At 37.5% G+C, this 13,008-nt stretch overlaps 1 protein-coding gene across 1 annotated transcript in view; it reads left to right on the top strand.

The window, feature by feature from the left end:
• Positions 1-13,008, top strand: part of SPRED1 (sprouty-related, EVH1 domain containing 1) — a 103,239-nt gene that overhangs the window by 38,096 nt on the left and 52,135 nt on the right. Inside the window, exon 2 of the mRNA XM_011989328.1 lies at positions 9,014-9,188. Coding sequence (XP_011844718.1) covers positions 9,014-9,188 — 175 coding nt within the window. The remainder of the gene's footprint in view (positions 1-9,013; positions 9,189-13,008) is intronic.

Genomic DNA, 13,008 nt, shown 5'->3' with positions numbered 1-13,008 from the left:
CATAGGTTGATGATACTGTCTAGCAGAACCTAAAATGATTGATTCTAAAGGTGTAGTTTGTGAAAACCTCTATTTATCCCGCATATTTTAGTTTTATTTCTTCTTCTGGAAGAATTCCCAGATGTCTGCATTACATAAACAGTTTGTGGAAGACTTAGATGACTGATATTTGATACTGTATTAGTTTGTTTTCACGCTGCTGATAAAGACATACCCAAGACTAGGAACAAAAAGACGTTTAATTGGACTTACAGTTCCACATGGCTGGAGAGGCCTCAGAGTCATGGCGGGAAGTGAAAGGCACTTCTTACATGGTGGCAGCAAAAGAAAAATGAGGAAGAAGCAAAAGCGGAAGCCCCTGATAAACCCATCAGATCTCCTGAGACTTATTCCCTACCACAAGAATAATATGAGAAAGACCAGCCCTACTGATTCCATTACCTCGCCCTGGGTTCCTCCCACAACATGTGGGAATACTGAGAGATACAATTTAAGTTGAGATTTGGGTGGGGACACAGACAACTCATGTCATTCTGCCCTTGGCCCCTGCAGTTCTCATGTCGTCACTTTTCAAAACCAATCATGCCTTCCCAACAGTCCCCTAAAGTCTTGATGCATTTCACCATTAACCCAAAAGTCCAGAGTCCAAACTCTCATTCGAGACAAGGCAAGTCCCTTCTGCTTGTGAACCTGTAAAATCAAAAGCAAGCTAATTACTTCCTAGATACAGTGGAGGTACAGGTATTGGGTAAATACAGCCATTCCAAATGGGATAAATTGTCCAAAACAAAGGGGATACAGGGCCCATGCAAGTCCGAAATCCAGCAGGGCAGTCAAATTTTAAAGCTCCAAAATGATCTGGTTTGACCCATGTCTCACATCCAGGTCATGCCGATGCAAGAGGTAGGTTCCCATGGTCTTGGGCATCTCCACCCCTGTGGTTTTGGAGGGTACAACCTCCCTCCTGGCTGCTTTCACAGGCTGGTGTTGAGTATCTGTGGCTTTTCCAGACGCACAGTGGAAGCTGTCAGTGGATCTACCATTCTGTGGTCTGGTGAATGGTGGCCCTCTTCTCAAAGCTCCACTAGGCAGTGCCCCAGTGGGGACTCTGTGTGGGGACTCTGACCCCACATTTCCCTTCCACACTGCCCTAGCAGAGGTTCTCCATGAGGGCCCTGCCACCGAAGCACTTTTGCCTTGGCATCCAGGTGTTTCCATATATCTTCTGAAATCTAGGCAGAGTTTCCCAAACCTCAGTTCTTGACTTCTGTGCACCCACAGGCTCAACACCATGTAGAAGCTGCCAAGGCTTGGGACTTCCACCCTCTGAAGCAACAGCTCGAGCTCTGTGTTGGCCCATTTCAGCCATGGCTGAAGCGGCTGGTATACAGGGCACCAAGTTCTGAGGCTACACACAGCACAGGGACAGTGGGCTCAGCTCATCCTGTGAGACCAGTTTTTCCTCCTGGGCCTGCGGACCTGTGATGGCAGGGGCTGCCATGAAGGTCTTTGACATGGCCTGGAGATATTTTCTCCATGGTCTTGGGGATTAACATTAGGCTCCTTGCTACTTATGCAAATTTCTGCAGCCAGCTTGAATTTCTTCTCACAAAATAGGTTTTTCTTTTCTGCTGCATTGCCAGACTGCAAATTTTCTGAACTTTTATGCTGTTTCCCTTTGAAAACAGCATAAAATGGCACCCAAGTCACTTTTTGAATGCTGTGCTGCTTAGACATTTCTTCTGCCAGATACCCTAATAATCTTTTTCAGGCTCAAAGTTCCACAAATCTCTAGGGCAGAGGCAAAATGCCACCAGTGTCTTAGCTAAAACATAACAAGACTCAGCTTTGCTCCAGTTCCCAACAAGTTCCTCATCTCCATCTGAGACCACCTCAGCCTGGACCTTATTGTTCATATCACTATTAGCATTTTTGTCAAAGCCGTTCTCCCATATTTTCCTGTCTTCTTCTGAGCCCTCCAAACTGTTCCAAACTCTGCCTGTTACCCATTTCCAAAGTCACTTCCACATTTCTGGGTATCTTTTCAGCAATACCCCACTCTACTGGTACCAATTTACTGTATTAGTCCGTTTTCACGCTGCTGATAAATACATACTTGAGACTGGGAAGAAACAGGTTTAATTGGACTTAACAGTTCCACGTGGCTGGGGAGGCTTCAGAATCATGGTAGGAGGCAAAAGGCACTTCATTATATGATGGCAGCAAGAGAAAAATGAAGAAGCAAAAGCAGAAGTCCCTGATAAACCCATCAGATCTCTTGAGACTTATTCATTCTCACTAGAATAGCACAGGAAAGACTGGCCCCATGATTCAGTTAAGACCCCTTGGATCCCTCCCACAACACATGGGAATTCTGAGAGATACAATTCAACTTCAGATTTGGATGGGGACACAGCCAAACCGTATCACATACTTAGCTGTGATGAATAATTCTTAAAGTTAAAAGTTCTGAGAGGAGACTGTCACCTCAGTTTTTTTTTTTTACAAGATCATCATGAATAATGAGACAAATTTAGACAATTTGGTAATGCGGATGTAGTAACATAAAGTTAATTTAATATATTAAGTCATTGTAATAACATTTATTGGGCACCTAACAATGAGCCAGGCAAAATGCTAAGAAATGTACATGCATAACCTCATTTATTTCTTATAGCACTGTGATAAATATTATTATCTCAGACCAGGAAGAGGGATACAGAGAGCTTAAGTAATTTGCCCAAGATTTACAACTTTTTTTTTTTTTTGAGACAGAGTCTCGCTTTCTCACCAGGCTGGAGTACAGTGGCGTGATCTGGTCTCACTGCAACCTCTGCCTCCCAGGCTCAAGCAATTTTCCTGTCTCAGCCTCCTGAGTAGCTGGGACTACAGGCGCACGCCACTACGCCCAGTTAATTTTTGTATCTTTAGTAGAGACGAGGTTTCACCATCTTTGCTAGGATGGTCTCAATCTCTTGACCTCATGATGCACCCACGTCGGCCTCCCAAAGTGCTGGGATTACGGGCATGAGCCACCGCACCTGGCTCCAAGATAACAACTTTTCAGAGGTGACACTGCCTTTGGAACCTAGATCTGACTTGTTATTAAACAGAGTGCCATGTTTAATATTTGCTCCAGTTTTTAGAGTTGCCAGTGCTAAAGGGATAATTCACATCTTCATTTTTCTAATCAAACCCAGCCTTTCTCTGTAAGATGAAGAAATACCTCTTTCATTAGGGTTAATGCAGTAATGTTCTCCTGCTGCTCTTAGAGCTTTTAAAATACAAATCAGAACATTCTACTTTCTTGCTTATTGTCATCCTGTGGTCTCTTTTATCTTGATAGAGTACTAACTTTGAGCATAGTATGCATGGCTTGATACAGTAAGTCTTCTACTATTTCTTTCTATCGCTTATGTCTACCATCATCTTTTGGACTTTATATTGGTTCTTAAATATGATGTACTTGTGTCATGCTCTCTCTATTGAGTGTCCTTAGCTTTTTATCTACCTGATATACCACTATTAAAAACCTACATCAAATATGAATATTAGTAATCTCCAGTATTCCCATTATGTGGCAATATATTTTTGCCCACTAGATTATGAGCTTCTATGGGGAGAGGATCGTAACTTTTCAATTTAGTTTATGTGCTATATGAATCTCATGGGTTAAGTGAATAGATTACTGAGTAGTAATGTGCTTATCTTCTGCATATCTGCATTCTACATAGTTTAGAAAGCAAATACTTAAATTGTGAAGTACTGTATCATCCTAACCTACTTTTATTAAATGCTTCCCTTTTCTCTTCTACCTAGTCTCTGCAGTAATGTTTAATATTTGGATGGTTAATATTTACTTAAAGTATATAGAGAGCAAAGGGTGTTTTGTCACTACAAACATCCCTCAATGGATAAATAAGTTCCTGTTATACTGTACAAATCTTAAGGCATCCTAAGAACCTTCTCAATTTGGTGGTTGGTGGGGCGGAGGTCAGGATTTTGTTTTAATACTATTGTAATTAAAAATGGGAAAAGTTATCTTTTTCTCCTGTATATGTATTACTATATATTCAAGAAGGTGTTCCGTCCTTTATATTAGTTTCCTGTTGCTGCTGTAGGCAAATTACCATAAACTTAGTGACTTAAAACAACAGAAATTTATTATATTTTAGCCTGGAGGTCAGAAATACAAATAGGTCTCACTGGGCTAATATCAGGGTATTGCTTGGGTATGTATTATAATAGAAAAGAAAGGTATAGAGAGAACAGAAAGACAATTTATTTTAGAAATGTTAAGCTTAAGAACCAAAACAATATAGATGGCCAGCCGGCTATTATAAATGTATCCAAATTTAGGAAACTGACCTGAGCAAGAGCCAGAGCTGTACTGCTAGTCATTTTGTATATAGTATTTGTGTATAGCAATGGTTCCTAAATTGGTGGGCCAGGGTGATCATAGATGCTATTGTGATTAAAGCTATATACTATCTCCCCTGAAGAAAATGCGTATGTGGCAAAAAAAAAAAAAAAACAAAACTCACATTTGATTATAATTTTGGGGATTCGTAATCCTTTCCAGGAGGTTCACAAAATTAATCTTTGGTGTAAAGGGAAAAATTGCTTTGCTACAGATTTATAGGCTCTATGAATTTTGGATTCCTCAAGATAACATTTCCTTGCACATTAGTTATTTGAGTGCCAGTTGAGTGGAATTACAGCATCTTCTGTCAAGTAAATCGTAAAATTATTGTATGTACTTTGAAGAGAATAAAAGTATGCTAAGTAAAATAGGCGTGTGTTTTGCAATAGGTATGTGCTCTGAGAAATACATTGTTGGGGTATTTCATCATTGTGCACACAAACATCATAGAGTGTACCTACACAAACCTAGATGGGAAAATACACTAACACGATAGCTGATGAGCTTTAAAAAAAATCACACAAAAATTTCATAATGTTTTAAGAAATTTATGAATTTGTGTTGGACTTCATTCAAAGCCATCCTGGGCCACAGGTTGGACAGGCTTGCTGTACGGGATGTTATTGTACTGAAAACTGTAGTCAGTTTTAGCACAATGGTAAGTATTTGTGTACCTAAATGTCAGAAAGGTACAATAAAGATATGGTATTGTAATCTTATGGGACTGTTGTATATGGGGTCCATTGTTGATGGAAACATTATGCAACACAGGATTGTATTTAGAAAATGAAACCAATGTAAAATCAATGAGAATTCCATCGGAGTCAATATTGTGCTACAATGCTTGTTAACTTTGTTTTCCTGTTATTAAGTTGAATACGTATTATGTGTAACATATTAACTGATAACAATAAGAGGGATGGGGATAGATAGAATTTTAATTTATGAACATCATGCACAATTATTTTACCTAATAATTGAACATCTGGTTAATATAAGTATTATAAGCTTGTAAAAATGTTACAAAAACTTGCATAATATTGTATTGTAGACTCATACATGTGTTAACCAATGAGCTAAAAAAAATCACAAAAAAATTTCACACATACATTAGTATGTATGAGTCTAGAGTACAATATTATGGTCAGTTTCTGCCTTCTTGGTGGAGAGAAAAGGAAGAGTTGGGAACTTTTGGTTGTGACCAGGAAATGGGAAGAATGGGAATCAGTATTAAAACCGTGCACGTATTCTGTGTTTCAAGAAATGTCCCAATGTGTGGTTAGAGCCTTTAGGTTCGTTCTCTAAGGAGCTTGACTATCAAACACTTTAAGTGTTTTAAGCCTGGTGTTTCCTTATAATGGACACATAAAACAAGCAAAAAACATATGATAAAATCTCACATCTCCAGACTGTGTCTTCCTTGAGCCTTCTACTTGTCTAGTAGTTGGGTGGGGTATATAATAGGCTTGGTAATCATGAAGCAAGATGGTTCTGTAAGGGAGAAAAGAAACTAAAAAAGCAGGTCACTTTAGGTGAAGGACACTTTGTGTTTCAGACAGTTAAAACTTCTAGGACTAGTAAAACTTTCAGCAACTGTACTCTTAATTTGATTGTTAAGAAATATTTTGCCAATATATAAATTTGAAATTGCTGCCATACATTTATCCACAAAGTGCAATAAAGTATAGCTTTAGAGTTTTTCTGGTTCATGTGTAATATAGTACTGTCATTTCAAAACTACATGGTTCAGTACAACTGAGGCAAAATTTGTCTTCGTGTTTGGTCATCTTGTGCTTCTGACTTTATTGAAATACCAGCTGAAAATTTTAGGAAATGAAGCTCATGGATGCCACTAAGAATTTTAGATGATTTGCAACACTTTACTTGTTTTGTAGTTAAAATCTTATCAGCAAGTTCTCTTGGCTCTACCTCCAAAATATACCCAAATCTCTCTGTTCCTCTTCGTGTCCATTGTTATCATCCTAGTTCCATTCAATATTACCTCTCACCTGGATTTCTACATTAGTAGTTGCTGTGGATGTAATGTTTTTGCCCCCACAAATTTATGTTGAAATGTAAACGCCAATGCAACAGTATTAGGAGGTGCGGCCTTTTGGGAGGTGTTTAGCACCTACCATCATGAAAGTAAGAGTTCTACCTTCATGAATGGATGAATATCCTAATAAAAGAACTGAGGGTGCCCATCCCTTTTTGCCTGTCCACCTTCTGCCATGTAAGGACACAGCATTCCTCCCCTCCAGAGTGCACCATCTTGGAAGAGGAGACTGACCTCTTTCCAGACAATGAACCTACTGATGCCTTGATCTTGGACTTCCAAGCCTCTGGAACTGTGAGAAATAAATTTCTCTTTATCATTTACCCAGTCTGGTATTCTGTTAAAGCAGCACAAAACATACAAGACAGTAGTTTAGTTCTCCTGCTGTGTATGAAAGGATATATTTGAAATTACTGTTCAAATATGATCAGAGATTAGAAATTGAGTTACAGTGTAGGTTTTTAATAAGGAAGGAACATCTTATAAGATTCTCTTAATTTGCTTTAGAATGGAAGCTAGCCCACAAATGTGGTTATTATGTAGTCTGCTCCCACTGCCTTTTAAGATGCATGTTGTGGTTATAGTGGTGGAGTTTGCTCCAGCCCATCTCAGGAGGATTTAATATCTACATCGACCCAGCCTTTATGCACCCACACTTCTCTGACCATTTCTCTGAGTTGAAGATTGGCAAGAATTGGGTCCAGATAAGAATCAGAGCCTCTGAATAACTAAATAATAAAAAGCTTCCACAAAAGAGTAAATTGTGAAGCCAAAACCTTTTAGAGTTTCTATATAGTTATTTTGACCCCAATAATAGATAATTATGGTTCATCATGAAAATTCAATTATTTTCCAGATCCTGTCTGATTTTGAAATACCAGGATGGCAGTGTCTTCAATTTTCAATGCTTTGTTGTCATAATGATAATAAAAAGTAATACTCATATAGTGTTTGTTATGTGTCAGGCATGGTTTACATTTATTGTAAGTGAGTGCTGTTATTTCACACATAAGATTGAGGCACAGAGGTTTAGTACCTTTCTCAAAGTCATACAGATAGTAAGTTTCTAAGCCAAGATCCAACTTGTGGAAGTTTGACTCTAGAATTCTCACTCTTAACCACAACCCAGTGCAACTTTAAAAGTATATTCTCTGAAGAATACTTATGTCCAGAATATATTTTTAAAAACACTTCTAAAAATAATAATAAAGATAGTGTAATAAAAAATGGTCACAGACGTAAAAACAAGATAAACAAATGGCCAGAAAGCACATGAAAAGATGTTCAACATCATGAGTCATTATGGAAATACAAATTAAAAACGCTGTGGGATACCACTATATACTCAATACAATGAGTAAAGTTAAGACTGAAAACACCGTATTGGCAGGGATATGGTGAATCTGAAACTGTCATACATTATTGATGGGAATGTATAACAGTACAACCACTTTGGAAGATAGTGTCTTGTATAGATAAACATGTACCTATCCTGTGACCTATTCCACTCCTAGGTAATTATTTGAGAAATGAAAAAATGTCTACAAAAAGATGTACAAGAATGTTTATAACAGCTTTATTCATAATTGCCAACAACTAGAAAAATCCAAATACCTATCCATATAAGAAAGAATAAATTATGATTTATTTAATTAGAGGACTACTTAGTTAAAAGAAATGAACTTCTGATACACAAAACAACATGAGAGAAGGAAGTCAGATAAAAAGGGTACAAATGGTGACTCTGTTTGATTCCATTTATTTGAAAGTCCCAAACAGGCAAAATTTCTGTGTTTGGCATAAGGGTTTTGGAGTGATGAAAATGGTCTGTATTTTGATTATCATGTTGATTACACATGTGTCTTACTGTCTTTGGACTGCTATAGAAAAATGTCATAAACTGGTTAGCTAATAACAAATTTATTTCTTATAGTTTCTACGGACCAATTTGCTTGTTAAGTAATTTAAGCAGAACACTTTTCTTTATATGATTTGTGTAAGTGATTGAGATTCCCAGTTGGTAGAAGAAATTAAAAATGTAGCATCTAAACTAAGCATGTTTGTTTCAGCATTTTATTTATAATATATTCTGGAACTGTTAGGAACTTCTAGATGCTATGGTTGAATGTGCTGAAATACAGCAGTTTGTCCTGGTTATAATATTGTAGCAAATGGACATATATAGACAAGTTTTATGGTAGCCTGTGTAGTTTGACAGTAGTTGTCTTTGGGATCCTTCACAACTTGTTCCATGGCAATAAGATGTGCTGGAACTACTGAAATGAATTGAAGTAGTAGTTTTATAGTCTTTTATTACGAGATTAGTCTTCAAAATGAAGGACAACCTTTAAAGTCTGTTTGTGGTTTTTGACCTTTTTCAAGTAGGTTACTTTCTGTGGATTTTCATGGAAGTAGTAAACACCTTAGTCACCACATATTAACTAATGTGGTCTTTGGTTTCTCAAACAAGACTGATGGCTTGGCTGTTTTTTGTTTATGGAAAAGCTAATTCCTGATCTTTGCATCTATTTTAGTAATAGTTATGCACGAGTGCGAGCTGTGGTGATGACCCGAGATGACTCAAGTGGTGGATGGTTACCACTTGGAGGGAGTGGACTAAGCAGCGTCACTGTCTTCAAAGTCCCTCATCAGGAAGAGAATGGCTGTGCTGACTTTTTTATCCGTGGAGAGCGACTCAGGGACAAAATGGTAATGAATAATGTATCTAATACTATAATTTTAGGATACTTCTACAAAAACGAATTATCTGTTTAAAATTATGATTAGTATACTGTTGTGAGATTTTTTTCACCTATGAATCAATGATTGTTTCTGGAGCTGTTTCTGTGATAAAGACTGTGAAGTACAACATTTTTTTTCCAAACTGAGACTGACATTGATGCATACTTGTTGGGGGTTGGGGTTGCTGCTTTTCCATTTAGGTTTAATGCAGAAGTTAATAAATAGTCTCCCTAGTTATTAAACCGATTACGTCCTGCCTTCCCTTCTCTCTGCTATTCCCTAGACTGGAGATTGGCAAACTGTAATCCATAAGCCAAATGCAAGCCCACCAGTTGTTTTTATATGGTCTGTGAGCTAATAATGATTTTTATATTTTTACATGGTTGGAAAAAATTAAAATATAATAATTTTATGTAACATAAGAATTATATGAAATTCACATTTCAGTATCCACAAATTAAGTTTTATTCAAACATAGCCCAGATGATTCCCTTATTAATTCCCTTATTTTCTAGGCTGGTAAGACTACTTGGTGGCCAGCCTAATTTTTAACACTATTGTCTTCTGTGCAGAGGTGTGGTTTCTTACTTGTATACATTTTAAAATATCAGTTTAACCTTTGATAATGTTATTTGCTCTCTTTTAATTAGTATGGAAAGCTCCTTCACTTTCTTTGTTTCATTTGTGGGCCAGAAACAGCTGATTACATCTGAAAAACTGAGTAATGTTAGTGTCATTTCTGTATCAAGAAAAAGAAGAGTGGCCGCGTGCAGTGGCTCACGCCTGTAATCCCAGCACTTTAGGAGGCCAAGGCGGGCGGATCACGAGGTCAGGAGATCGAGACCATCCTGGCTATCACGGTGAAACCCCATCTCTACTAAAAATACAAAAAATTAGCCAGGCGTGATGGCGGGCTACTGTATTCCCAGCTAGTCGGGAGGCTGAGGCAGGAGAATGGCGTGAACCCTGGAGGCGGAGCTTACAGTAAGCCGAGATCACCCCACTGCACTCCAGCCTGGGCGACAGAGCGAGACTCTGTCTCAAAAAAAAAAGAGCATACACTTAGAAGCAAAATAAAAATAAAGTGCCAAAATAGAACCTTGAAAATAACGAGAATTCCCTTTAAATATATATTTGTGGATCTGTTTATTTAGCATCTTGGTTATTATGTTTTGAGCTCCAAATAATTCTTCCATGCATGAACACTTGAATATGACTTACTTTCAGCTTGGGGGCTTGGTTTCTTAATTTTTTTTTTTTTTTTTTTAAACCACTGAATCATCGTAGTAATTCAGAAAGTGCTTAACTTTCAGTGCCCCAATTTCTTCCCCAGTTAAAGGGAGAGTTATCCTAAATCATCTTGAAAGCCTTCTTACACTAATGTTTTATGAGTTTATGATTCACCCATGCTGCATATTGTATAATGTGTCTCAGCCAGAATATGTTTAAGTAGAGAACCCTGGTTGAAGTCAAAAGTGAAATATGATGCATATGTCATCTTTTAAAAAGTTTAAATTTTTAAAGATGGCCTGGCCTTGGATAAAATAGGATCTGGCATATTGATGCTTTTTTAAGCCTGGAGACATCTAAGAAGGCACCTATGATGGTGTAATGCTTCTGGTCTAAGCTAATAGTAACTGGGGAATATTGTTGGAGAAATTGTCTATGTTAGAAACTGAGTAAAATGGTGAAAATCTAAGGCATTTTTTTCCAGATAAACTTTTTCTTGAGAACACAAAGTAATAGAAAGTAAAATGTGGAGTAAGAGAGAAAAATGCTTGCTCGAAAAATTATAAGAACAAGGAAGGATGACCTGGATGTGAAATAGAAAAAACTCAGTGAAACAGAATACTGGATGTAGTAGAGATGGGCAGTTTGGGATAATAAGGGACCAAATCTGCATAACTAAGTATGAGCCTGCTCAGATTGATGGATTGGGTGATTGTTCAGAGTGTGGCTTTAACATAAAGCTAGTGAAAATAAACCTGAGATTCAGAAAGAACACAAACTTTTATTCCCTATGACAGAGCTTAAAAATCAAGAGGACTTACTCTAGTCCCTGGGTATAGAATATTGATAGACTAATAAGAAAATAGATTATTTTGCTAGAAGTACTGAATCAGAACACTTGTTGTTTCACGTAACCATTTTTCTTTGAGGAAGCTTGTTACTTGTGAAATGGGGATAAGAAACATCTCTCAGTGTAGCCATAAAGGAAAAATTGCTTTCAGTCAGAAAGTTGTCATATTTCTTAGAGGGATTAACTATAGTATAGCGTTCTAGGTTTTGGGGACTTGTGTGATCAAAGGCAGAGGCAGCAGCAGCTCATGACTGTAAATTGAAAATAGCAAAGTCTTGTAAAATCTCAAGACAAATGAGACAGTGATATGGAAATAAGATTAATTTCCACCCTCTGCTGGGTAATACACTCTGATCAAGACTACTTCTGAAAAGCCCAGTAGTAGAATTGACATATACATACATTAGTTTCCAATATCACTGCATTTTGAGGTCACTAATGTTCATTTCTATATTCATTGGTTTTATTCATTGGTTATTCATTGCTTTTATTTTAGTCCATTTTCCTGAGTTCTAGTTTCTTGATTTTTTTTTTTTAAAGAAGTACTGTGATTACTGAGTAGTCTGTAATTCTACAGAGTTCCTCTCAGATTAATGGTAGCTTTCCTTTAAAAGCCTTCTCAGTGAATAAACAGTGCACTTTAGTAGTAGTTCTGATGTAATAGTTATGTGAAAGATAGTTGCTGAAAACTGTTCTGTAAGCATTTTGCCTGTGGATCACATCTTAGAATCCTCTACCTTAGATGAATTCTAGAAGTGAGATTCTTGGCCCTCATATATCCCATATGTAATTTCATGCCCTTGAGGAAAGAATAAATATTGAGAAGAGGAGTATATGACCACTCATGAGGCTAATAAATACAATATTTTAATGAGTGTTTATAAGTCAGAATACTGATAACAATAGTGAAGAAGATGGCCCTTGTCAGTTATGAGAGAACCACTTTCACAGAAAACTTTTCCAGCCATTGATTTACAATTACAGGTACTAAAAATAAGCCTTGTTACAATTCCCAGAAAGTTATATACTTTACTCTTTTATTTTTATTATTTTCATTTTTTATTTTATTTTATTTTATTTTTTTAGGAAAGAGGGCACAAATAAAGAGCAGGCTGCCTGGGACTTGTTCAAGAAGACATCATTTTGTGTAACTGGGTCAGTGTTTAGTCATTCGCTCACTCAGTGATCCTATGTTGCTTACCTATAAAGCATCTTTATGATGCCCACAAAAGGTGGCGTTTATTTCCTGGCTTATCCTTTGATACTCTAAATTGGAGCTTTCCAACCTGCGTGCCATGAGTGTCTGGGGCCTCCAGACTGCCTTATGTTATTGTTGTATATGTGCCTGAGGAGAGAAGAGTTGAAAAGCACTGCTCTGCATAATTGGCTTTCATGCTTTATGGATGATTGAGAAAGAAAGAATTTGAAAGAAACACCAGGGGTTGGTGTTGTAGCCTAAGAAAGTGAAAGTACTACCTTTCTTTGAGACACTTGGGGATGGAATGATCCTTGTCAAGGACAGATTCTGAGAGAGTCTTGGCCGGGTGTGGTGGCTCAGGCCTGTAATCCCAGCACTTTGAGAGGCTGAGGCGGGCGGATCACGAAGTGAGGAAATCGAGACCATCCTGGCTAACACAGTGAAACCCCATCTCTATTAAAAATACAAAAACAACAGCAACAAAACAACAATTAGCCAGGTGTGGTGGC

Source organism: Mandrillus leucophaeus, unplaced genomic scaffold (genome assembly GCF_000951045.1).
Source record: "Mandrillus leucophaeus isolate KB7577 unplaced genomic scaffold, Mleu.le_1.0 Scaffold35, whole genome shotgun sequence".
Classification (NCBI taxonomy): domain Eukaryota; kingdom Metazoa; phylum Chordata; class Mammalia; order Primates; family Cercopithecidae; genus Mandrillus; species Mandrillus leucophaeus.
Note: the sequence above shows the minus strand (reverse complement) of the source record. Positions and strands in the feature narration are given on the sequence as shown.